This window comes from Cydia pomonella, unplaced genomic scaffold (assembly GCF_033807575.1).
Source record: "Cydia pomonella isolate Wapato2018A unplaced genomic scaffold, ilCydPomo1 PGA_scaffold_208, whole genome shotgun sequence".
Classification (NCBI taxonomy): Eukaryota; Metazoa; Arthropoda; class Insecta; order Lepidoptera; family Tortricidae; genus Cydia; species Cydia pomonella.
The window spans coordinates 1815-29609 of record NW_026907848.1 but is presented as its reverse complement, the minus strand read 5'-3'; the positions used below and the strand labels follow the sequence as shown (position 1 = coordinate 29609).

At 37.5% G+C, this 27795-nt stretch overlaps 2 protein-coding genes across 12 annotated transcripts; one reads left to right on the top strand and one right to left on the bottom strand.

The window, feature by feature from the left end:
* Positions 1-134: 134 nt before the first annotated feature.
* On the top strand, positions 135-24941 carry LOC133533846 (juvenile hormone esterase-like). Of its 11 annotated transcripts, none has more exons than XM_061872910.1 (6): positions 135-1435; positions 6046-6319; positions 20767-21005; positions 21805-21999; positions 23968-24163; positions 24490-24941. In XM_061872910.1, the coding sequence occupies exons 2-6, from the start codon at positions 6191-6193 to the stop codon at positions 24667-24669; spliced, it is 939 nt and encodes a 312-aa protein (XP_061728894.1). In that variant the 5' UTR covers positions 135-1435; positions 6046-6190; the 3' UTR covers positions 24670-24941. The 11 variants fall into 11 exon arrangements, with proteins under 11 accessions (XP_061728894.1, XP_061728888.1, XP_061728897.1 ...); XM_061872904.1 differs by having other exon boundaries at positions 6031-6319; XM_061872913.1 differs by having other exon boundaries at positions 135-1457.
* Positions 16769-19566, bottom strand: LOC133533879 (uncharacterized). The gene has a single exon (XM_061872960.1). It carries the CDS (start codon positions 17943-17945, stop codon positions 16989-16991), a length of 957 nt encoding a protein of 318 aa, XP_061728944.1. The 5' UTR covers positions 17946-19566; the 3' UTR covers positions 16769-16988.
* Positions 24942-27795: the final 2854 nt, after the last annotated feature.

The following is a 27795-nucleotide window of genomic DNA, read 5'->3' as shown; positions in this document are numbered from 1 at the left end:
TCAGAACCATTTAAATAATTTTGTCGTTTTCTAACATACCTACTACCATACATAACATACCTAGTGTCTTTCTATGAAATTACAAGTCGCTTACATGAACAAAAATTTCGTTCTCGATAGGAAATTTCAACTGCCTTTCATCACTTTAGAGGACGAAGTATAATAGAAGTCAATATTTAACTAGAAAATGAGTAAAAAAAACGTATTTTTACGTACTCACAAGCTCACTATATTTCAAGCTTAAAATAAAACTTATATCCAAACAAAGTTTCATTCCCTATTTAACCCCCTTAGGGGTTGAATTTTTCAAAATGGTTTATTAGTTCTTGTACACATTATAAGTTATAGCTTATTGGTGTACAAATTCCAAGGCACTGCGTTGATGAGTCACTCAGTCAGGACATACTTATGCATTTATGTGTATATTGGCTTTTGCCCGCGACTTCGTCTGCGTGGAATTAGTATTTTTAAAATTAATCTCTTTTTTATTCCATCCTTCTTTTCATCCTCTAAAGGGATGACTAATTGGTCAAAAATGCGTAAAAAGTATTTATTTGTAACGAAAGGTCTCGTGATCCCTTTTTAAGAAATTATTGTTTATTTATTTATTAATTCACTTCACTGCCACTTCTTCAACGTCTCCAACTTCTTCAGAATTTAACTTCTTCAAATTTTCTAACATCTCCAACTTCTTCCTACTTCTACTTTTCCAATTTTAGTGACTTCTCGAACTTCAACTTCTTCCACTTTTACTTCCGTTCACATCTCTCTTTAAATCCAGTCTGCTTTTCATTTATTCCTTATACAAACTTCCACCTCCATCTCACCCCTTTTTCACCCTTAAAGGTATGGCTAATTGGTTAAAGATACATATACATGCTTTTTTACGAAAACTTAAATAGTAAAAGACTTATGTCCTTTATTAAAGAAATTATCTACAATGTTTCACCCCATTTTTACACCCTTATGGGATAATTTCAGGGATAAAAGCTATTATACATTCTTCCCCACAACTCAAATTATCTCCAAACCTAAATAGGTTTACCGGTTATTGATTCCCGATACAAATTTCCACGCCCCTTTTCACCCCTCGGGGTGAGTTCTGGGATAAAAAGTATCCCGTGTAACCAATTTTCAACGAAATCGGTTCAGCGGTTCAAGCGTGAATGTGAAGAGGTAACAGACATATTTCGCATTTATAATATTAGTATGGATAGATAAATACAATGTTCATGTTTTCATATAAAGACACAAGCATTGAATAACAGTCCGGTGGTGGTGGTGTGTTGGGTAACCGGGCGGAGACGTCGCGCCGGCGCGCATGCGCGGCTAGTGGCGTGAACTGTACGACGCGACGCGCGCGCTTGTACCTACCCGTCTACCCGACACCCGGCCGGTCCAGCCTCCCATTTCGTGAACACCTTTTCAATTTACTGTAGGTCTTTATGGACTTTTTAGTGAGTGTTGTGCAACTGAGATCAATTTCAATTTTAACAGGCGGTTAATAGGTGAAATTGAAATTATGTAATGTAGTCGACGAATTCTTTTACTAATATGGTGCATAATGCCGATGTGTTCATGTTTCACTGAATCTATTATTATGTAAAAAATGCAATAGTTTCAGATAAAACATCGGCTTGAGTTTTTATTGGGTACCAAACATAAAAAAGGAGACCGGTTATTTTTAGTTATAAAATAACAAACATATTCATATTCATATTCATATTATACTCTGCAGGTAGCGAGTTGGTAATTCAACTTATTACAAGAACTCCAAATACTTAAGCGCAAGCTGTGGTAAACGTGGAAATGGAAATTCAATACTATCTAACATAAGTGATGTAAATGTTAACCCTTTGAACGGAAAACCCCCGCGAGTTAGTCGCGCCTTCGACACTTAGTGACTTTATTAACGTCGTATTTTCGTAGACATTTGACATTAGTGATGATATTGTCACACTTTGTCATTAAAAACGCCATGCAGAGTTAGCTTGGTCCGACTAGTCAAAATAAGATCACATTAGTGTAATTTTTAAAGTTGTCAGCGTACGCTGGCAAAGTAGGTATCTAGGTAAGGATCATAGATTCAAGTCTATACTTACATTAGGTAAGTTTATGATATTTGCTAGATGCCTGTAAGTTCCTACTAATAAGTAAGTATAGGTGCATGATGCTTATTAACTAGGTATTTTTTAACATCTACGTACGTACTACGAGTAGGTAGGTCATTAGAAAAAAGGTAAACAATCTTGAAGTCATTTTATTGAAATACGCTTTTCAAAAAATCAGTAATTACTTATTATTTATGAAAGCAAAATAATGTAAATGATCGTATACTTAATATAGGTAGTATAGGTACTCGATCGTATCATATTATTATGATTTATAATGTTTACATATTTCCGGTGACTTATTTTTCAAAAGTGTTTTTCAATTAAAAGACACAAAATCGCTTCCCTTCTTTCTAATGCTGAATAAAAACGAATGAGACGTGTTAGATGTGCATATATACCTAAGATTTAAATTTTAAACTCGGGCCGCTAGATTCGTAGGTAGGGTCACTAACTCACTAGGTCATTACCATATAAGCAAAGCGCGTCATCTTATCGAAATCTTTTCCAGATCTTTCCAAAACAAATATCGCAATACATGCTAAATGTGTATCGTTTATTTATGTAATCTGTATACCCATTTGCATACGGATTTACAGTCGCAGAATGTGAGTCATTTTGTATATGTTACAGAGGTCAAAAGTTTCTGATGAGCAAATTTAGAAATGAGTGCCAACTAAATGTTTAAGAGTACTTTTTACTTAAGTATACAAGTAATCTAGTTTTTTGGTTCCGCATAACCATTATACAATACAATACAATACAAATACTCTTTATTGCACACCTTAATACAGAAACAGTAGGTACAAATAATACAACACATATATAAAGAAAGGGTAAACAACAGGCGGTCTTATCGCTAAAAAGCGATCTCTTCCAGAAAACCTGTAGGTAGCGGAATTAAAAAAAAATTTATGTTATGTCAGTAGGTGTTCCAGATGCAATAAAAGAAGTCTAGCACAGAATAAACACAAAACAAAACAATATATCATTTACAAATATAAATAAAAAGCGGCCAAGTGCGAGTCGGACTCGCGCACGAAGGGTTCCGTACCATTTATGACGTATTAAAAAAAAAACTACTTACTAGATCTCCTTCAACATTTTACCACTTTGGACACACATTTTACCACTTTGGAAGTGTCTCTCGCGCAAACTATTCAGTTTAGAAAAAAATGATATTAGAAAACTAAATATCATTTTTGAAGAGCTATCCATAGATACCCCACACGTATGGGTGTGATAAAAAAAAAAAAAAAAAATTTAAAAATTTTATGACGTTTTAAAAATAAACTACTTACTCGATCTCGTTCAAACCAATTTTTGGTGGAAGTTTGCATGGCAATGTATATCATATATTTTTATTAGATTTTTCATTCTGTTATTTTAGAAGTTACGGGGGGGGGGACACATTTTACCACTTTGGAAGTGTCTCTCGCGCAAACTATTCAGTTTAGAAAAAAATGATATTAGAAACCTCAATATCATTTTTAAAGACCTATCCATAGATACCCCACATGTATGGGTTTGATGAAAAAAGATTTTTTGAGTTTCAGTTCTAAGTATGGGGAACTCCCAAAATTTATTGTTTTTTTTTCTATTTTTGTGTAAATATCCTAATGCGGTTTATAGAATACATCTACTTACCAAGTTTGAACAGTATAACCCTTATAGTTTCGGAAAAAAGTAGCGGTGACATAATCGGACAGACAGACGGACATGACGAATCTATAAGGGTTCCGTTTTTGCCATTTGGCTACGGAACCCTAAAAAGATATATAAATACATATACATACATATATTAAAATACATATTATATATATAATAAATGCCAGCTATAAGTATGGAAAAGGAAGCAGATAAAAGTACTACGGATTATTTACTTATTTAGTTTAAGACATTTTGCATTATTTAAGCTTCCTTATAGTCATCTAAATCTTAGTCTTATTGATCGAACCTTAAGGTCGTTATGTAACCCTGTAAGTATTATTTTAGGTACTTACGTAGGGACGTAGGACTTCAATCTTTTGATTATATAAGTTTTCCAGAAGTTCCCAACCCGGTAGTACCGATACCGATCACTACGGATAGCTATCGCTCGCCACTGCCAGGAGTTAGACCAAGCGACCTCAACCGGCTGTGTGTCTTTTATTTACAAACAATTTTGTATTCAACTGTAGGATCATTTCAAGTATAACTTGATCCTGGGATGGATAATTACTTTGCGTAGTAGGAGGTTAGATGAATATTGGTCATCCTTGCGTCTGTGGTTATGGTTACAACACTAACTACTCAGAGTAGATAGATACCTACGATCGTATCTAGTCGAGTTCCTTCTTCCGCGCCAACTACCGACCGACAGTGGATTCCCGCTACGTAGTTGTACTTATTTTACAACCTCGTGTTTTATTATACCTAGACGTTTTTTGACGACCGGTCTGGCCTAGTGGGTAGCGACCCTGCCTATGAAGCCGGTGGTCCCGGGTTCAAATCCTGGTAAGGGCATTTATTCGTGTGATGTTCATGGATATTTGTTCCTGAGTCATAGATGTTTTCTATGTATTTAAGTATTTATAAATATGTATATATTATGTATATCGTTGTCTAAGTACCCGCAACATAAGCCTTATTGAGCTTACCGTGGGACTTAGTCAATTTGTGTACTAATGTCCTATAATATTTATTTATTATCTATTTATTTATTTATCTTATTGTAGGTATACCTGACGTAAGCGCGAATGGAAACGGGAATGTATGTAATATCCATAAAACATAATCCCTTTCATCGTTGGTGGGTGTAGTCTCATTTCATTTAAAGCTTATGGGTACGAGCTAGCGGGCTCACAGTCACAGTCCCCTTTCCTAACGAAGGTGAAAGTGCAGTTTTAACAATATCGAGAGCGTTGAACACGGCCTACTGCGCACCCGGTGCAAAAACCGGGCGGACTCGAGTCGTCTGAATAAACAGCTCAATTTGTGTTGCTTGGGAAACAGTTATCGCAGTATTCGATTAGCCGGGGACAACCGTTGCTATCCGTGAAAAGCCAATTCTGTTTGGATAGATTTAGTTTTGAATTTGAAATCATTTGTTTCATGTAACTGTTACACGTACAATACATTTTGTTAGTATTAGTAAAAAACAGTTTTCAAAGGGTTAGTAGCTAAGCCTAAAAATTAAACCTAAACCTACCCACTTAACCTACCAGTTACCACTGTATGGAGTCCATAGGGGAAAATGTAGTCCCGCACAATGTAGCATTAGCGGACAATCAGGCTTATCCCCTATCATTCTTAAGATGATGTTTGTTTTGCTACATACAAAGTAATTTATAATATATTTAGTGGATATAGTAATTGTTAGCAATTAATCAGAAACAAATTAGGAGTGGCGCAACAGTATATCGACCGCGAGATAGACTACCCGCCTTTTTGAAACGGTATTAATTAGATAATGACGGGTATATAGTCTATTTGGCGAGCGAGGTACTGTCGCGGCGTTCCAGTGCTAGGTTTACTTGTATAACATAAAATCAGTACATTAATCACAGTTAAATAATGAGTAGGCGGTTTTCTTTAAAAAGGCTTAATAATTTAAGACTCTACTTTGACTTTGACGACCGGTTTGGCCTAGTGGGTAGTGACCCTGCCTACGAAGCTGATGGTCCCGGGTTCAAATCCTGGTAAGGGCATTTATTTGTGTGATGAGCATGGATATTTGTTCCTGAGTCATGGGTGTTTTCTATGTAGGTATTTAAGTATTTATAAATATTTATATATTATATATATCGTTGTCTATGTACCCTCAACACAAGCCTTATTGAGCTTACTGAGGGACTTAGTCAATTTGTGTAATAATGTTCTATAATATTTTTTTTTTTTTTTTTTTACTTATAAACCGCATAATTAAATTGATTCTCAGTTTTGCAACACCTAGTGCGTCTAACGAGTTTCGTATGCGGCTATAGTTTGTGACTAAAACAGAGCAAAGGCAAAAAGTGAAAGAGGACGTTAAGATTTCAGCTGAAATTTGGGACAGCATAAGTAAAAGACAGTTGAAGAGTTGGTGAAGCCAAGGCAAGATGCGCGTGTTTTCGCGCGCGGTGCTGTGCGCGTGCGCGCTGACGCTGGGCGGCGCAGTGGCAGCGCTGCCGCCCGCAACACTTGGCGACGTGGTTGCCAATGCCGCGACCAGCCTCAATAGTATGAAGGTAATTTTATAGTAAACAACCGTCCACTATAGGGACGTGGCACCAGTAATGGGATGGTATAGAAAAATCGTTTTTTTTAATACCACGTCAGTGGCAAACAAGCATACGGCCCGCCTGAAAACTAATAAGTATTGTATTTATTTCACTTTTTAAACACTGGCAACATTTTACCATAAACGAAAGCTATAGAGATACTTAAGATTTATTTTTCATTGATTTTTGGTAGTTTTAATTTGTTCATAATATTCAAACCAATTGCAGTATCTATTATTAAAAACATCGAAAACATAATGGACGAATAGGTCATTCAACTTTTAACGCATAAAGTGGTGGAAATTTTGCAGGTGTCGGTGAATATCGAAATTTTCGATATTATTATTTATACTATTTCGATTCGAAATTCGAAAATACTCCAAATTTTCTGTTAAATTGATTGGTGTCGTTAACGTACAGTGAAGGTGTGAAGCTCAAGATCAGCGACCTTTTGAAAATTAAACTGGTTCCTTTTCACACAATACAATGTTTGTCTTCACGGAAAAGCTAGAGATAAATATCTAATGATATTCCTGCCTGGGCGATTATATAAGTTAAGTTTCGAGTGCTAGAAATATAAAACCATGGCTGGCTTATTTACTTATTGCGTCATACACTACAGGCTAAAGTAAAAGGTAGAGTTTAATTACGTCACATTTACTATACTATACTACCTGAAATGAACTCTACCTTGAACTTCATCGTTTCGAGCTACATTTTAAATGTTATTGGGTTTAAAATAGCAAAGTCAAAATAATAGGATGTCACGTCAACGCAGAGCCGAAACTACTCAAAAACTTTCTAGTTTAAATTTATATTATATCGTGTATAATAAATAATAATTAAATGACTTAATTTCTATACGTGACTGGGCGTCGTCGTTTGGTTTAATGGTCAACGCCAAGAAGTCGCAGGCAATTGTCATTGGTGGATCTTACTTTATCTCCAAACTAGTCAATAAAAGTTTGCCTAATGTTTTCTTTGACGGAACTCATATCCCGTTCTCCTGTACTGTTAGGAATTTAGGCATAACCATGGACCAGACTCTTTTCTGGTCGGCTCATATTTCTAATGTCAGCAAGAAACACTTTTCCTCTTTTCATTCGATTTGACTACTACGAAATTTCCTACCGTTTAATACGAAAGTCATCCTAGGACTATGGGGACGTAGCGTCCCTTGACCTCAACGAGGAACTCCTCAATAGGATGGAGCGTCTACAAAATGTTTGCATAAGATATGTCTTTGGTCTCCGCAAATTTGACCATATTTCGTCATTCCGTGATCAGCTTAAGTGGTTACCTATCCGCCGCCGTAGAGACATGCATACGTTATCTCTTCTTTTTAAAGTACTATTCATTCCCTCTTCCTCACCCTACCTCTCTGAGCGGTTCAAGTTTCTAGCAGACGATAGTGACCACCGACTACGCTCTAGCACCGATCTTTCCCTCTCTATCCCGATTCATAAACACCGATCATATCACAAATCATTCACCGTAAATTCTGTTAAGCTTTGGAACGCGCTACCATCTCCTTTGAGACTGTCAATCAGTGGCATCACTAAAATATAAACTAAATAATCGGACAGACAGACGGACATGACGAATCTATATGGGTTCCGTTTTTTGCCATTTGGCTACGGAACCCTAAAAAATATGGCTCTCAGATGAAGAACCTACTGACAGGTCGGAAGATGTGTGCGGTCATAATATTAATATATATTTATATTTATTCATATATGTATAGAAAGATATTTATTTATATATAGTTTATAATATGTAATAATATATAATTACTTTAATTACTCTTTTAGGTATGGGTTAACTGGAAGAGATCCCTCTTAGGGATAAGTTCGCCTTTGTACTAACCAAGTATTTTCCATCTGATGTAATATTTATTTTTCTCGTACAATAAAGTGTTTACTTACTTACTAAATTTACTTATTAAAAGCAATTATGTAAAGTACTTTTAAAACTTTGTAATAAGCCATTATAATTATTAAAAAATACAAGACAAGCAATATCACCGTATTTAAAATTCATCCCCTAAGGTGGTGAAAAGGGGTTGAAAGTTTGTATCGGAATTTTATTCCTAAGTAAGGGACTTGAAACTTAGGAAAAAGTCATAATAATAAAAAAAATAGAAAAGTGATTTCGGTGTGTTTGTGATAAAGTGATTTCATCTGGTAATGGAGTAAAAAAGGGGCTGAAAGTTTGTTTCTGTATTTCTTTTGTAAGTGGCTTGGAATGGAACGTCGTAGGTAGACAAAAAATTAAAAAACAAGAAAAGCAAGTTCAGCGTATTTGCAAGTTTATCCCTTAAGAGGGGTTAATAAAAACCGGACAAGTGCGAGTCGGACTCGCCCACCGAGGGTTCCGTACTTTTTAGCATAACGGGAACAGAAATACATCATCTATGAAAATTTCAACTGTCTAGCTATCACGGTTCATGAGATACAGCCTGGTGACAGACGGACGGACATCAGAGTCTTATAGTAGGCCCTGTTTTACCCTTTGGGTACAGAACCCTAAAAAGGGGTTGAAAAATTGTAACGGAAACGATTTGAGTAAGAGACTTGAAACTTCGTAGGAAGACACAACATTAATAAAACAAGGAAAGCAACAGCGTTGTAAAATATTCATCCCCTACCCTAAGGGGGTTAAAAAGGAGTTGAAAGTTTTTATCGGGTATACGAATATTTTTTGGAATGAGACCCAAACGTAGCAAAGCAAGACGCTAGATTAGAAAACAAGAAAAGTAATTGGGCCAAACACAAAACTGTGTTCACGTCTTTCCCCAAATACCCAAAAGTTAAGGGATAACCCTTATCCATATGAAAAGACTCCTTTTATTTGGATAAGTGTGATAAAATCATTACTTACCTACATGCCCACAGTACCGGTACCATGAGTCATTGACATTGTCAAAACTGACATATACGCTATCGAGAACGCAATTTACTTTCTATACATCTCTCTTGCACTTATATGCGAGTACGAGCGAGATACATAGAAAGTAAGTTACGTTCTTGATAGCGTTTATGTCAGTGCCGAACTGGTGGTAGCCACACAGCACACAGCTGTTAACTATTGTCTACAGGAGAGAAAAGTTGTGTGTTCGTCACTACTGGTACAAGCTTTTATTGCTGTCTGTACCTTTCTTTCCACAGCCAAGTTGTACTCGTACATAGTCACCTCCTGTCTCCGTCATCAGATCAGCTCGTTGTACCCAATATTACATTGTCACCCGAGTTGTGTGCAAATTTTCAGCTTCATTGGAAGTCGGGAAGTGGGTCAAATTGTTTAACTTGCAAGATTTGACCCGTACAAACATAGTTACATAGATACATAACAGGTACATTGCAAGTTAAATAAAAGCTTGTAAAAATTTATTATTTATGTTTAGCTCAATGGTTAACTGGTACAGAATGCCTTTTAAGGTGTTAAGTCCGACATTTGTACTCTTTTTTGTAAATTTGTGCAATAAATTTTAAATAAACAACTGAAAATATAAAACTCAATAAGTATATGTAAACATATTTAATAACTATACATACCTACTACACTTAGTTGGAAGCTTTGAGCTCTTTCAATTTAGAACATAAAACGTTAACTTTACTTCAAGACAAATTTCCATAAATTACAAAACTACTGACATAAGACCATGTAGCCGTCACAAAAAAAAACTTTGCTGCTTGGAAATTGAATCAGGCATTTTCGGAGCAAGTAACGTCGCGTATTATTGCGCTATTCCCCTGACAAATATGTCCCAAACAGCAATATCCATTATTAGGCAACGAGAGCTGTCCCGCATTCTTACCGAACATATTACACTTCCTTACGTAACGGTGTTTGTTATAAAGCGAGTGCTTCTTCGAGAGGATCACCACCATTAATTCTGTTGAATTAGGTATTTCATTTCATCCAGTGACAGGCGAAGTAACGAGTAGATATAGTGTATACTATGGAACTGTTTTATCACCTGCTTTGTTTTTTGTATTGGGTTTTCAGCTGAGTAAATTCTACTGTTAATAAAAGGAATCGGTTTTTGTGAGTCTGTCTAAATAAAATCTTATCAACCAATTTCAAAGTTCAACTAGGGTGCATCAGTTTCCCTAATTCGTCAATGCCAGAAAAATCTTTGATTCGTCAATTTCAATAATTGGTCATTTTTCCTAACTCATCATCGCTGTACTGGCAATAAGATTAAACCAAAGAATTGGCAATAGGATAGGATATTTTAAAAAATTAAACCTATATTTTTTTATTGTTTTTATCGCCCCTCTTACTTACCAATCGGTTGCTGGGTTACTGGGTTGCTGAGATTTTTTTATTTCTATGGCCAATCCGCATCCAATTTTTTTTGGTCTATACGCGATAGAACATATCCTAAGCAGTACATTTATGTCTATAGAATTTGGGCTCATTAGAATTGGTTCAGTGACGAGTTCGATTACGTACTCGAAAACATTTTTTTGCAGAAACTTGTCATCGAATAAGAAAATACCTACGTTAATTGAGCAGTAAAGTCTGAGATCTCGTCTTTAAACTGTGACAGAAACGAAATACATTTATACTTGCTTCATTATGGTATTACTCGGCGGTCGACTGATGCAACATCCGCTAAGACTAATAGCTTTTACCATTGTCAAAAAACGTTTAAGCACTCAAGGTTGTGATGAGCTTGAAAATAAAGAAGTGCTTGCGGTATAGCTTGCTGTCGTGTTATTGAACGGATTATGCAAAGTCTTGCTTAAATGAAACTTACTGCTGCAACCATTAAGATCCACAAAATGAGTACAATTTAGCTTGCAACAGTGTTTTCGTAGCACTTATATGTAAACTACAACAACACATCTGCTAGTTTCTAAGCAATATTATTACATAGTAGTGTTCTAATTGGTCATAAGTATTTCAAAACATAAAAGCTTTAAGTTGGTATGTATATGATTAAGTAATATGTGTATATACTGCCCGTTTTGCAGCCTCATCGCAACCTGCAATAATAGATCCAAAACAAAACTACAAGCGATATCTTAAATAGGTAGGTACGTCACGGACTTTAATTGTTGAGTCAGTTAGTATTGACAACCAAATTAGCTTGAGCCTTAGATGGATCAACATTTAATGTCTGTGAGCTTACGTAAGCTGCCATGTAATGTACATATAAGCTTTTTCAGCTCTTCGGTACGTACGAATTTCACAATGTCTATTTTGTTCGTTCCCCGTCTCTTGTCAGTTATTTCCCACTTAAGAGTGAACACCCAAGGACATTGCATTTATTCTTCCTTCGATACTGATCTGCCTACCGTGGGTACCGCTCACTCGCTGAGTAGGTTTACACGTTTCACCATAAATTCCCATATTCCACATCTAGGCTAAGTATGTCATTTTAGTCGCAGTATTTTTCGCAACTCCCATTGGTCTACATCCTACGTGTCTAATCGATTTGGTGATCTCTTTCGGACATTTGCAATATCAATAATAACAGGTGTTTCGCGCAACTTCGATCTTGCCTGTACTGTGATTATCGTAATAATAATACTATGTTTATGCTTGTGTATGTGCTTAAAGCACATTCATAATCTTTTATAAGAATAACCTAATGAAGTAACAGGGGCTGTAACTACAATAAAAACCTTCACCCCACAGTGTTTTCATTGACTACCAAGTAGGGTTTCTGCTCGAGAATTCTCGAAGCAGGAAATCTCGAGAAAATCGTCCTTCGCCGAGGCGGGGAAAAAAAAACTCAATGCCTCGAGAACTTGAGAAATAAATCTCTTTTTATAGTAAAAAGAACACGCGTATAACACGTGATGTGTCTATAAATAGTGTATTACTTTAGGTAGTTAAATAAATGTAAACAATGTTTTTTTCACATTTTCAGGCAACCAACTAAATATTAAACTGCCTTGATCCGTCCCCTATCGTTCTGGCTTCAACAGATTTTCATATAATGTAACTTTTGAACTACTACCCTCAAATGTCTAGAGAATTCGTCTCGTTTAAGGTTCATTATGCTTCCTTTCGCAGTAGAAAAAGGTAAACAATCTTGACGCGTCTTTTATTAAAAACGCTTAAAATAATAGTAACTATTACTTATAAAAGCAAAATAATCAAAGAAGCGCTGGCTGGAGGTCGTGAGAGCGGACATGGAAGAGAACAATCTCACATCTGAGGATACCGAAGACCGGGCAAAGTGGAGAAGATTAAGTATGAAAGCGGACCCTGGCGCTAGGCCGGGAAAACGCTTGGTTGAAGAAGAGAAGGATCGTATATGATTTATAATTGTTCCATATTTGCCTCTACTTATTTTTCAAACATGTTTTGCAATAAAAAGGACACGTCATTAGATCGCTTATCTTATTTCTTATGCTAAAAGACGAATTACATTACAGGGCCATGTAATAACAAATATTACAAAACTAATTTACACTAAATATAAATAAATAAATAATTGTATACCCTGTGATTAAGGCATTTAATACCTAAATTTACTCTTAATAAATCAAATAATACCGATATACTCGTATTCCTATTGGCAAAATAAAGTAAGTATTTTACGTAGTAAATCTTGTGTAAGTTTGTCACTTCGAGTTAAATTAATTCACTTGAATATTCTTGCCTAATAAAACATCATATTGTGATTTGTATTTAAGTACATTTTGATAAATACCTAAAGAAATAGACTATAGCATATTACATCGCCGGCGCGCATGCCTGCACCTATAGCTTTGTTTTTGGTTGTTGAATTTTTGATTATTAAGTGCAATTTATGGTAATTAAAAAACCATGTATATGATTATTAATCTCACCTACGACTCCTATGTATCCAATTTGTATTAAAGCAAAAAAAGAAATCAAATTAACAACATGTATTTTGAGACTTTAAAAATTTTTCGACATATTCGAGAAATCCTGGTCGAGAATTCCCGTGCCTCGAGAAATAAAAAAGCGGCCAAGTGCGAGTCGGACTCGCGCATGAAGGGTTCCGTACCATTTGAGACGTATTAAAAAAAAATCTACTTGCTAGATCTTGTTCAACATTTTACCACTTTGGAAGTGTCTCTCGCGCAAACAATTCAGTTTTATGACGTTTTAAAAAAAAACTACTCACTAGATCTCGTTCAAACCAATTTTCGGTGGAAGTTTGCATGGTAATCATATATTTTTTTTTAGATTTTTCATTCTGTTATTTTAGAAGTTACAGGGGGGGGGGGACACATTTTTTCACTTCAGAAGTGTCTCTCGCGCAAATTATTCAGTTTAGAAAAAAAAATATTAGGAACCTAAATATCATTTTTGAAGACCTATCCATAGATACCCCACACGTAAGAGTTTGATGAAAAAAAAAATTTTTTTTTTTTAATTTTATGACGTATTAAAAAAACTACTCACTAGATCTCGTTCAAACCAATTTTCGGTGGAAGTTTGCATGACAATGTATATCATATATTTTTTTTAGTTTTTTCATTCTGTTATTTTAGAAGTTACGGGGGGGGGGGGAGGGGGGGGGACACACATTTTACCACTTTGGAAGTGTCTCTCGCGCAAACTATTCACTTTTTTTTTGAGTTTCAGTTCTAAGTATGGGGAACCCCCAAAATTTATTGTTTTTTTTCTATTTTTGTGTGAACATCTTAATGCGGTTCATAGAATACATCCACTTACTAAGTTTGAACAGTATAGCTCTTATAGTTTCGGAAAAAAGTGGCTGTGACAGAATCGGACAGACAGACGGACATGACGAATCTATAAGGGTTCCGTTTTTTGCCATTTGGCTACTGAACCCTAAAAAGGTCGAGAAACCATAAACCCTACTACTTACCAAGCAACATAATTAAAACATACTCGTAAATCAACATAAACAGTAAACGTTTTTGGATTTCGATGAATCATAAGTTATTTCACTACACAGGTACTTGATTGAACATTCTTAATTGTGATTCTACAGAATCACAATAAGAATCTAGAAAGTGGAGCTCTTTAACTTATATTAAGTGCTTAAACCATCGCGCAATGAAGAGTGGACTATACAATAAAGTAGGATGGGCAAGAAATTCGGCTCTCGAGAGCCTTGGCATAGGCGAATTTGGGACAACCCTGTGCATGTTAAGTAATGTGTAACTCGACAAACTGTGACCCTGTTACATGCAACACTTGCTTTACGAGATAGTGAAAACAAAAGGTCAACGTACACTAGAAACGTACATACTTACCTACCATGAGTAGGTAGTGATCATTAAACCTAACCTAACCTTAGGTTTGGGAATGTTCCTGCAAAATTATGCAAACATTCTATGTCCTATGTGTTAATTATTATTTTAGCGTGCCATAAAAAAACTCTCATAGGTAGGTAGGTATACCGTATATTGTGTTAACATTGACAATGTCAGGTACTTAAACTTGAGCACCTTTTTAATTTATTGGTTAATTCAACTGTTTAAGTGATATAAATGCGCAAATATAATAGGGGTACTCACCTTGACATTTAGCAGTTCAATGGATGGTCTTTTGAAATATTATGTAAGTTTTGGAACGGCGCTGATGTTACAATACAAACGAAAGAACCAATAAATTCGATTATCAAATCTCTACATGGTGTATTGAGAAAGTGCAGTAGGCTACTGTCACTTCTTATGTATGCAAATAGATATTATGAAAGAGCAAGGTTGGTTTAGCATGGAATGGAATTGACAGTAATGGTCTTTTAAAGACCCTGATGGGCCCAAAGCAGCAGCTGAAGACGCAACTCTATTTATTTATTTATTTCCTTATTTATTTTTGGCAGGATGCACCACCTCTCCCAGATCACATTTAATCTAATCTACTAGTTATATGTGTGGGTGTGTGTGTGTGTGTGTGCGTGTGTGTGCGTGCGTGCGTGCGTGTGTGTGTGTGTGTGTGTGTGTGTGTGTGTGAGAGTGTGCGTGCGTGTGTGTGCGTGTGTGCGTGCGTGCGTGCGTGCGTGCGTGCGTGTGTGCGCGTGCGTTCGTGCGTGTGCGTTCGTTCAGAAACTGTTGAAGATGGCGCTTTCTTGTGTTGTTTTAAGATGGTTGCTTTTATAAATAATTGTCTTACTGATAGAACGTTAAATTCTTTATATAAAGCGGTTGTTGAGTATCTGAAGTTTTTAAATGTAGCTACCTTAATAACTGCTCTTTGAGCTCGTTCTATTGCAATCATGTGAGACTTTTTGGCACCTCCCCAAACTTCAATGCCGTATGATATGATGGACTGGCACAGTGCAAAATATACATTCTTCACAATACCAGGATCTCTTAAATGTCTAATGTTTTTAAACATATACATTAGTTTCCTAACTCGAGAGCATAAAGAATTAATGTGGTAGTACCATTTTAAATTTTGAACTGGGATAATCGCAAAGATTTGAGACAAAGGGTAAATATTAGATATGATTCATGATGATTAGGTATATAAGAGCAAATATTAAGGTGCTCACCTAATGATTTTTACTTGATCTAAAGGGCAATTCTAAACAGGTGACTCGCGCCTCACTCGAAGTCGGCAGCCCATAGGTATTGCATACTCGTACAATCAGTCTATGCAGGGAGGGTATACATGAACAGGAACGCCGTTCGTGCCGTTCTTTATGGTCGAACTCACCAGGAATATTTTCTTACAAATCTTTCGTGCAGAAATAGATTTTTGCGAACTGACCTTGCATCCCAGATGAGAAACTTGCGCTCATTGGCATTAGACTGGTCATCTTATCCCACCATACGATATTTTCGGGGTTCTAACCCACCATTTACGGGTTGAAAGCTTTATCGTTAGACTCCCAGCACTTCAAAACATGGGACTTTATATACTTTAGGGGAAGACGAGGAAGCGGCTTAACCATTTTCCATGCCGAACCAATTTATAAGGTCTTGCAAAAAAATTCAAATATATTACAAATTTCGGGAAATGGGACTTGAGTTTAAATGAATCATTCAACCAATCAACGATTGATGATTAATTTGAACCCAAGTCCCATTTCCCGAAAGTCCAATCTAATACGGACCTTAAATCGGATTGCTAAGGTTTAACAAATTTCTGTTTTGGTCGGTAACATTAGTTCTTCCTCAAGGAAAACTATAATGCTTAGGCAACATAACGCAACCAGCCAGACAGCGCATTGCTATCATAGTTTGAATGTTTTGATTCTCACAAACCCTTTATTAAGTGAATATCTGGAGCGCTGCGGTCATGCGGTGGGCCACAACTACTTAGCTGTGAGATAGGGCCATTTATCTGACCAATAGACTTTCGTCACGGATTTAAGCCTTGCAAATACTTTAATAACACTTGGGAAACGGATATCAAACCAGATACACCACACCGAAAGCAAGCCTTGCCCTCAGTATAGGCGTATAGGTAGGTGTCCACGAAAGGACAAACAATAAGAAGTCGTAGTTTAAACTTGTAGATATTTAATTAAAATTATAAAAAAATACAAAATGTGTATGACACGCAAAGTTCCGTTGTAGAGATATGAGTAGGTATTGACAGATATACGATGATGTGGAGTTATTTTGACACTTGGTCCGTGACGTAGCTCTACTCGTCCGGTAATCATGTTAACCGTTCCGTTTCGCGTGAACATTCTCCCCGCCCTTGAAAGCTCCTGAAGCTTTCAAGACTCTGCGTCATCTGGGGACGGGAGTAGACAGATGCGGTTGATGGCCCGACGAACGGTGCCTCGAACTGTGGAAATATCAGCGACTCGAGGGATGCCATCAGTGCCTGGGAAGATTCGTTCGACCCTGCCGAGGCGCCAGTTGAGTGGCGGTGTGAGATCCTCCTTCAGCAGAACAAGGTAATTTGGTTTAAGGTCCTTGCATCTGAGCTTCCACTTTGTACGCTGCTGCAATTCGGGGACGTATTCTGAGCTCCAGCGCTTCCAAAAATGTTGTCGAATCTGTTTAAGTCGCTGGAATCTGTCGAGCCGATTTGTGTTGGAGTCTAGTAAGCACGGCGACGGTAATGTAGTGAGTGGCCTACCTATCAAAAAGTGCCCCGGGGTGAGAGGAGCGAAATCTTGGGGTGATGAGCTCAAAGGACAAAGGGGACGGCTGTTTAAGATGGCCTCGATCTGACTGAATAGGGATGATAGTTCCTCGAACGTTAAATGGGCATTGCCTAGGACCCTATTCAAATGATACTTGGCGGCTTTAACACCGGCTTCCCACAGCCCACCGAAGTTAGGAGCGTATGCTGGAGAGAAGCGAAATTCAATGCCTTTATTGGCTGCAAAATCGATTATGTCATCCGTATTAAGTTTTAAGAAATCGTTAATTTCCCTTGCAGTAGCAACAAAATTCCTACCATTGTCGCAAAAGATTTGTTTAGGTTTGCCGCGACGGGATACAAACCTTTGGAGGCACAAGGTAAAAGCGTCTTTAGACAGCTGACTGACTGCTTCAAGATGAATGCATTTGTATCGGAAGCAAATGAAAATGCAAAGATATGCTTTCGTTATTCTGCATCCTCGGCCTTTACGATCGGTAATTAAGAATGGCCCAGCAAAGTCAGTTCCAGTCGTGTAAAATGGGTAGTCGGGAGTAACTCTCTCAGCGGGCAGATTGCCCATTTTATTTGTTAGAGTTTTGCCTCTGAAACGCCTGCAGACAAAACAAAGGTGATAAGTACCGAAATGCCATACCGAACCGAGCAACCAAAAGTTTTCGTAAAGTGTGAAAATTTTACTTAAGTGGATAATAATAATATAAGTGTAAGCGGCTCTGAATGTATGTAATTATCTCATCAGCATATGCCAGGTTACACCTGGTGTGTGGGAGGGAAGCCGTTAAATTCGATTGAATGATGATAAAGACAGTGATTTAAAGATTTTGACTCACACATTACTCCGAATTATTGTAATTAATTCAAAAATAAAATTTACAGTGAAATAATTAACTGCAATTGAAATGAATAAGGGCACACTAGTAATTTACATGGTCCGTGTAACGTAATATTGGTATCAGGTAATAGTTGTGTTACATAATGGACGTGTTTCGATTTAAGTCTGTCGAATATTTTGTTTTCAAGGTTAATCTAAGAAACTAGGTCTACGACACAACGTGAACGCAACTCAAGAAGTCGTCGGCCCCATCAGCTGAGTCTATGCGACATGCGTTCACTGTCACATAACTGACATAACTTTACTACGTTCGTACGACAGGCTACGTCAACTATTTTGGCCCATTCTAAAGGGGCCCACAGATTACCAGTTCGCCGGAAGATATCGCCCTGTCAGTTATTCGCAATTAAGCTGAAAATCGCGAATAACTCGGTTTTCCTTTAGATTTCGCAGAAAAACTTAATGAAATCACATAGTCAATTATAGTATCTTTGATCCACATGATGATGGTAGCCGGCATTGAGCACAGATTGTAAAGGCTGGCTGTCGATCACTTGTCGCGTTCATTCAGGCCAAATCCCAAAGTTAGATTTTGATGTAGTAATGAAGCAATTACAACATTTTTACAAATAAGAAATTTGTTGTAACATAACAGTTGCTATACGACTATAAACCTTGTACTATAAATACCCCACCACCACCATACCATTTTTAGGGTTCCGTAGCCAAATGGCAAAAAACGGAACCCTTATAGATTCGTCATGTCCGTCTGTCTGTCCGATTATGTCACAGCCACTTTTTTCCGAAACTATAAGAGCTATACTGTTCAAACTTAGTAAGTGGATGTATTCTATGAACCGCATTAAGATGTTCACACAAAAATAGAAAAAAAAAACAATACATTTTGGGGGTTCTCCATACTTAGAACTGAAACTCAAAAAATATTTTTTCATCAAACCCATACGTGTGGGGTATCTATGGATAGGTCTTCAAAAATGATATTGAGGTTTCTAATATCTTTTTTTTCTAAAATGAATAATTTGCGCGAGAGACACTTCCAAAGTGGTAAAATGTGTCCCCCCCCCCGCGTAACTTCTAAAATAACAGAATGAAAAAACAAAAAAAAAATATATGATATACATTGTCATGTAAACTTCCACCGAAAATTGGTTTGAACGAGATCTAGTAAGTCGTTTTTTTTAATACGTCATAAAAATTTAAAAAAAATCATCAAACCATACGTGTGGGGTATCTATGGATAGGTCTTCAAAAATGATATTTAGGTTCCCAATATCATTTTTTTCTAAACTGAACAGTTTTCGCGAGAGACACTTCCAAAGTGAAAAAATGTGTCGTCGTCCCCCCCCCCCCCCGGTAACTTCTAAAATAACAGAATGCAAAATCTAAAAAAATATATGATATACATTACCATGCAAACTTCCACCGAAAATTGGTTTGAACGAGATCTAGTAAGTAGTTTTTTTTAATACGTCATAAAATAAAAATATATTTTTTTCATCAAACCCATACGTGTGGGGTATCTATGGATAGGTCTTCAAAAATGATATTGAGGTTTCTAATATCTTTTTTTTCTAAAATGAATAATTTGCGCGAGAGACACTTCCAAAGTGGTAAAATGTGTCCCCCCCCCCGCGTAACTTCTAAAATAACAGAATGAAAAAAACAAAAAAAAATATATGATATACATTGTCATGTAAACTTCCACCGAAAATTGGTTTGAACGAGATCTAGTAAGTAGTTTTTTTTAATACGTCATAAAAATTTAAAAAAAAATCATCAAACCATACGTGTGGGGTATCTATGGATAGGTCTTCAAAAATGATATTTAGGTTCCCAATATCATTTTTTTCTAAACTGAACAGTTTTCGCGAGAGACACTTCCAAAGTGAAAAAATGTGTCGTCCCCCCCCCCCCCCCCCCCCCCCCGGTAACTTCTAAAATAACAGAATGCAAAATCTAAAAAAATATATGATATACATTACCATGCAAACTTCCACCGAAAATTGGTTTGAACGAGATCTAGTAAGTAGTTTTTTTTAATACGTCATAAAATAAAAATATATTTTTTTCATCAAACCTATACGTGTGGGGTATCTGCGGATAGGTCTTCAAAAATGATATTGAGGTTTTTAATATCATTTTTTTCTAAACTGAATAGTTTGCGCGAGAGACACTTCCAAAGTGGTAAAATGTGTATCCAAAGTGGTAAAATGTTGAACAAGATCTAATAAGTAGATTTTTTTTTAATACGTCATAAATGGTACGGAACCCTTCATGCGCGAGTCCGACTCGCACTTGGCCGCTTTTTAATATACTAAATGTCCCGGTAACTGAGCCATTTATTCAAAAGTGACCTGATCTCTTCCCAATGTTGTCTACCGGACGAGCTGATGGTCGATTGGCTCTTCTTTGTTTGATAGCGGTCACTCAACCGGGGTGCGAGTGTATTATCCCTAAGTCCTGATCAGCTTGTCCCGTCAGCTATAGATTTTAATAGAGAAACTCGCAATTAAATATAATTTCTTGTCAGGTGACGGGAGCATGGCGTCGCCTGTCGAGCACGGTGAGCGAGTCCGTGGGGCTGAAGCACGCGCTGCGGCGCTTGCAGGCGGTGCCGGCGCGCGCGGCGCGACTGGTGCACGCGCTGGTGGACCGCATGCGCGTGGGCGGCGGCCCGCTCGTGTTCACGCAGCACGGCGCGCTGCGCGGCCGCCGCGTCGTGGCTAGGACCGCGCAGCAGGCGCCGTATTATAGCTTCAAAGGCATTAGGTATATCCAAGGTTGAAGATACTTACTTACCTTTTTTGTCTGAAGTGATGTTACTGAAATCCCTCGTTTTGTGCCTATAAGTAATTCAAACTACCACCTGACACATCCTCAAAAATGTGGCGCCGCGATCTGGGAGCACGGTAGTGCCCTCGCGAACTAACTCTACAAGCCCTATTAACTTCACAAATTCTACTCTTTAGTCAAAATATGTGACTTGACCGTTTTTACTACTTACAACTCTTTCAAGAACTATTGTATAACGGAAAAATGACGATAGCGTAGCGAAACGGCCAAGCTACATATTTTGACAAAGGTGTAGAGTTTGTGAGGTTAATAGGGTTGGTCGCTGACAGTGTCAAAGCTGACATATACTCGTACGCTATCGACAACGTAATTTACTTGCTATACATCTCGCTCGCACTTATATGCGAGTACGAGCGAGATCCATAGAAAGTAAGTAACGTTCTTGATAGCGTTTATGTCAGTGCCGAACAGGTCGTAAGCCACACTAATTTTGGCTGGTAGAATTGATTTTTTTGTGGTGATTTTGAATAATAAATCCAATCATTTATTATAACTCAAGATAGGTTATGGGCATTCCAAAATTAAAGTGCTTACCTTGTGACAAATTGTACAAGTTGCCTTTAGTCGTCCCTATAGGCAAGCGAGAGATGTGCACGTCCTAACGAGCTCGAAAGAGAAAGAGGCAACATCATATTTAACAAAGAGTATTAGCTAGAGTATGACATAGATGAAAGTCGTCTCGTAAAACAAGTAACTAGACCTATTGTCCCACCAGATACGCGCAGCCGCCGCAAGGCTCCCTGCGGTTCCGGCCGCCGGCGCCGCTGGAGCCGTGGTCCGGCGTGCGCGACGCGCTGGAGGAGGGCGCCGTCTGCCCGCACCGCTTCATGCTCTTCGACACCTACAAGGGCGAAGAGGACTGCCTGTTCCTTAACGTCTACTCGCCTGCTCTGCCGGACAAGCTCACTGGGTAACTATCGTATTTGTATCGCTTTTTTAGATAACAATACCAAAGGGATTTAGCGATTCCAATCCTGATTTTATGACTTTCACTCGATAGAAAATAAAACCGGTAAAGTGCGAGTTCGTCTTACTCGCGCACCGAGGGTTCCGTACAAACTTTGAATTATCTCGTGTAACTATAAAGGCGAAAGACTTTTGAACAGAAGTACCTATCTATACCTATCTAAGTATATTTGTGTACAACGCCATCTATCGGCAAATTGTCTGAGATAATTTGCGCGATGTAATGCACGTATGTTGGTTTTTCGAGGATAATTCTCTATAATGGATTCACATTATAGAGAATTATCCTCGAAAACCCAACATACATATATAACATAGATTTCAAAAATTTATCTTTTATTTGAAAACTCACTGACCTATCACACATAGACAGTTAGTCCTCATTGAAAAATGATCTATTTAATGTAATCTCATAGAAATTTCAGGTGTAATAAACACACGTAAAGTTGGTTAAATTGCAAACTGAATTTGGAAAGGTTTTTTCCGCTTCCGATACGTAGAGGAGCATGCGCATCGAGGTTGGTAGGTTGCGGTTACAACCCCAGATATGGTCCCTAAGATGTGAGACATTTTAGGAAAAATCCGAAAATGTTGAGTGACTGCGACATCCGGCCCACAAAGGAAGAAATATTAAGCGATCTCTAAGCATGCTTTTAATGTTCACGGATGTGGCAGACACACAGACAAATAGTAATGTAAAATATAAAACAAATTAATAACAAACAAACAAACAAATAAATAACAAATAAACAAATTAACAAATTTCATATATGTTTGGCCTTGCACTGTCTGGGCTATGAAAATCGCTGCCAACTTATCTAGGTCTGACTCCAAATGCGACCGTCACATTGTCCATATAGTTGAATAGTTGTATCCTACTTTGTTTAGATTAAAATCTAAATCTAAAGATAACCATGTTGATTTGATGTCTCAATTAGCTGATTTATGAAGTGGATCGTAGATTCAACTTTCATTTCCTTGAGGATTTTCCTTCAAAAACATAATTATTATTTCATTTTAGGTAATTTTATTAAGTCAAAGATTACTTCCCTTAAGTTAGTAGGTATGTAGTTGCTTGCTTAACTTATGCCATACCTCACATAGCTAACAACAATGTAAAGTATATAAACATTATACCTATTCATTATCCTACTCTACGAGAACTAGGCATTTCATAATGGAAGTGGTAAACCACGAATGTACCTACTCATAATTACCACAGAACCTTATCAACATGAGTCATACTCTGGGTATACGAATAGGCCCCATACCGGGTCAGTGTTCCATATCAAATATTTCGAAACATCCTATTTCTAAAACATATGTTTTTGCTGATTCAAGCGTGACCCAAAACTTTCTAGAAGAGAATTTCCACTATCGCGTGTGTGCCTTAGCAGTAAGTCGTGTGGCTTGCAAACTGGGGTCGTGGGTTTGATTTGAAGTGTTCAAACTCCAATGAGTTTCTTGGAAGCACAAAACAAAAAATATTATTTGATACTTACGTTCAAAAGCTCCAGGGGGCATAGCGAAGATGACAATCGTGCATCGACAATTGCTTAACGAAAAAATGTATGTAGGTATCGGGATGACCGATGCTACGAAGTCACCTGACTATTTCTATACATCATTCAAGTTTCAATTGGCGTCCAGGAAACCGAAATAAAACCAATAAGATCCAGTTAGCCCTCTGAGTTGAAAGGCCAGATCACGGAATATGTACAATAATAACCTTATTAACATGTTCCGGGGTGTAGGCCGGATGGCGTTGCTTTCGTAAAAACCAGAATCCGCGTCAATTCATGAGATTAGTTTCCAAAAGCGAACCCGGCTGTGACGACTGTCCATAGGATACAAGGAAAAGCAGTATAGGTAACAAGGATATTAAGTTATAAATGGTTGGGTTTTACCAAAGGTACAATCCAAAACTGGCGGTGATGGTGTGGATCCACGGAGGTGCGTTCGCGGTGGGCTCGGGCAACTCGTTCCTGTACGGGCCGGACCACCTCGTGGGCGCCGGCGTGGTTCTCGTCACCTTAAACTACAGGCTTGGAGCGCTCGGGTTCTTGAGCCTGGGGAATGAAGAGGTCTCTGGAAACATGGGCCTTAAGGTAAGTTTACACGATCGCTCTACATAGTTGTTGTGGAAAATCAATTGAATATTGAAACGTGTTCTACTTATTTTCAATACCTGCTAAGTCTAAATCAATCACACAAAACCCTATGCTTGCTTATATAGATCGCTGTTATAAAATGTAAGAAGGTAAGTAATTTACTCGCAGACAAAATGTAATCCCTCAGGATTGGAGGATCGTGGTGCCTATTAAAGTTTCTGTTTACATTGGCTGCAACCGCATTCTGCGGTATGCAACAGCACCATTAGGCTGCAATACGCACGTATATTCATTTAGTTAATGTAATTTTGATTCTTGTCCAGGATCAAGTAATGGCATTGAAGTGGGTGCGCGACAACATCGAGCATTTTGGTGGGGACCCCAATAAGGTTACCATCTTCGGAGAGTCCGCTGGTGCCGCCTCCGTACATCTCCATATGCTATCGCCAGCGTCAAAGGTACCTAGAATCAACTTAATGTTTGCATGTAAATGTAGGTCTTGAAATTTGGAGACAAGAATGAAACTACTTACTGATGAAATAAATAATACAGAGCTTTTCAGTCGAGTACCGTGTTTAGGCAACGAAGCTTCCTGAGTTGCCCAGGTGAGGTACGAGATTGAAAACTTGATTATAATATATCACTATTGTATATACAATACTTTTTCTATGAGTCAACAAAAATAATACATAAAAATAAAATCTTTCGCTATATGCACGACTGTCACGCAACCTAGAGTCCGCAAGTCTAGGCGATAACGTCAATGCACTACATCTTATACAACTACTCCAAAATAAGTATGGTGGGGTTGTCTCTCTTTCATGGGTCTACAAAAAAAAAACCGGACAAGTGCGAGTCGGACTCGCGCACGAAGGGTTCCGTACCATTATTGATAAAAACGGCAAAAAAATTATGTTTGTTGTATTGGAGCCCCCCTTAAATATTTATTTTATTCTGTTTTTAGTATTTGTTGTTATAGCGGCAATGGAAATACATCATCTGTGAAAATTTCAACTGACTAGCTATCACGGTTCATGAGACACAGCCTGGTAACAGACGGACGGACGGAAGTCCCATTTGACCCTTTGGGTACGAAACCCTAAAAAGTCCGCGATGTTGAATGTCTATCTTTTAAGGATAACTTACTATACCCATTCTTAACTTCTAGAAAAATATCATATAGTATGAGGCATTTGCAAAGCTATTTACACGGATACAGTATTAATAATTATCTTATTAAGCATTTCATACAGCTTACAATGGTCCCTTACATTACACCATACAATTTAAAAGAATATTTTAGGAGCAATCGTAAATTAAAGTTTAATTTCGAGCCATATAACGTGTACGAAAGTTAAAGACGCTATCCGTAGTTAGTTAAAATTTTTGCCACCTTATGCGCTGGGATCGCTTTACTTACCGCTACCATGCACTTCGCCCGGTCCCAATACAGCAATATGAAATACGCGAGCAGCCGCGATAACTTCATACTCGTACGCGCCCGGGCCGCCGAGACCCGGCGGGCTGGTCAACGACTCGTAACTCATGAGTCCTTGGTACTTGCTCCTTGCTAAATTCAGATTTTAGACAGTTTTTTTTCTCAATTTTGGCCACCGTAGCCTATGGAGACTAACAAGCAACGGTAAGCAGTTTTCGTTTCAGTTATGGATGTTGCTAATAGCAACTACGAAGCAACTTGCTATATTAAGGGTGTCACATGTGCGTTTATGACTCATGAAGCATTTGTTTCTACTATAAAACCTAAAAATAAATAATTAATTTGAGCCATCGTTTTAATTCCTCCTCTTGACCGCGGCGAGCTGTGATTGCCTGATTGGTCAATTTCATTATAGTTGACTAAACCGTTTCGAAATGAATATTATAGTTGAGTTGAGATACATGAAAAATACCCAATTACAGTTTGAGTAATCAACTGCATTGTATACTGTATCTATATATCATATACGTGCGTCGACATGGATTATTTAGCAATAATCATAATGCGAAAAGCCTACAGTGTGTGTTCAATTTTCAATCTTATTCCCTTGGCATTAGTTCGAAATCATTAACTGTAATTGTAAATTTAAGCACGTATATATTAGCGACGTCACGTCTCATACCAATATATGAAAAGGTTAATTAGGTGCTTACTATTGTGGATTGATCAGTAGACTGGGCGGTATACCTATACCTATCAATTGGTACCTAGGTACCCACCAATCAGCTGTCAATGTTTACGGACGTAATAATTAATTTTCACCACACCAACTGGTAAAGTCCCTCTTGATTGTTCAAAAACTAATGAAAAAGTTGCATTTTATCCACATGTGGGGCAAAGTATTCAGATGCAAATTTTAAATGATGATTTTGGATGATAATATTTTAATTAAGTTCATTTGGTTTGATTTTTTGGTATTTCATACTTAGTATTTTCCTCGCGATGGTGTGCTGAAAAATATTGTGTTTCACTCGGAGGCAAAGTTTGTTTAACCCTTTGTGCCTTGAAACCCTCGCAAAGCTCAAGATTCCACTTCTCGAACCACTCGCTACGCTCGTGGTTCAATTTTGGGATCTTTCGCTTGCTCGGGTATCAATATTAGCACGAGCGGTTAAACAACAACTTTGCCCCATTGTAAAACAAATAACTATTACCTATGTATGTAGGTAGTTTTTTTTAACCCCCTGGGTAGCAAAGGTATCTCTATGTAGATAAAAGTATGGTTAAAATAATAAGTAGGTACTTACTAAAAAATAATCAACTCTATTTACAAGATAATAATAAACGGAATAATGGCGTAGCGATCTGATGATCCCATCGCCAGCTCGTTTTCGAAGTGCAATCAGTCAACGCAGGGCAGCTTGTGGCGTCCAACCATCCAGAATAGAGCCGTGAGCGCTGCATTCTCGAGGGTACAGTCAAGGTATTAAATATCGACACGGACAAAGTGCCAAATATATGTATACACTACTTTAATGTAAAGGCAATAAGGTCGTGTGTACATATTTTTGGCACTTTGTACGTATCGATATTTAATACCTTGACTGTAGATGTGGAAACATAAGTGGCTAGTTGGCTAATATATGTTTAAAGTCCAATGAAACCTCTCTATACCCTTTGCCTTGGATGTGGTTTTTCCATCTTGGCCAATCTTGTGGGGGCGGGGCGAGTCACTTCCTGCCGGAGATAAAATTGCATAGGTACGATAGGTACTTAACATTTCATTAGACAGGCAACCTTGTCTAAATATCAATCCCTTCCACCCAATAAAATCAAATACTAACAAATAATAAGATTACGAATACAAATAACTAAGATTTTGATTGAGAGTGCTATTACGTTTCAGCGTTGAGCGAGTTTAGGTATTTTATGTACACACATATCATAAACCCTCAATGATTGCCTTCAAAATCCGTAAATAATGGCCAACTTTACGATAAACTGTTTTGTTACAACAAATTTCTTATCTGTGATAGTGTCCGAATTTGCTTCATAACTACATCAAAATCGATTTGGTTAAGGCATTTAAATTTGGAACATCTGAAAAAGAAGCAATTCGATTTGACCTGTATTCTAATATCAGTTGAGATGCCTTTTTGTTCGAAATGAAATGTCAATTGCATACAATTTT

What these genes read in the sequence shown, in the direction of transcription:
- LOC133533879 (XM_061872960.1), bottom strand. Translation starts at nt 17,945, where the DNA reads ATGGGCAATCTGCCCGCTGAGAGAGTTACTCCCGACTACCCATTTTAC.
- LOC133533846 (XM_061872910.1), top strand. Translation starts at nt 6,191, where the DNA reads ATGCGCGTGTTTTCGCGCGCGGTGCTGTGCGCGTGCGCGCTGACGCTG. An exon ending in CTGCCGGACAAGCTCACTGG is followed by an intron (nt 22,000 to 23,967) that starts GTAACTATCGTA and finishes GTTTTACCAAAG; the next exon opens with GTACAATCCAAAACTGGCGG. An exon ending in CTGGAAACATGGGCCTTAAG is followed by an intron (nt 24,164 to 24,489) that starts GTAAGTTTACAC and finishes ATTCTTGTCCAG; the next exon opens with GATCAAGTAATGGCATTGAA.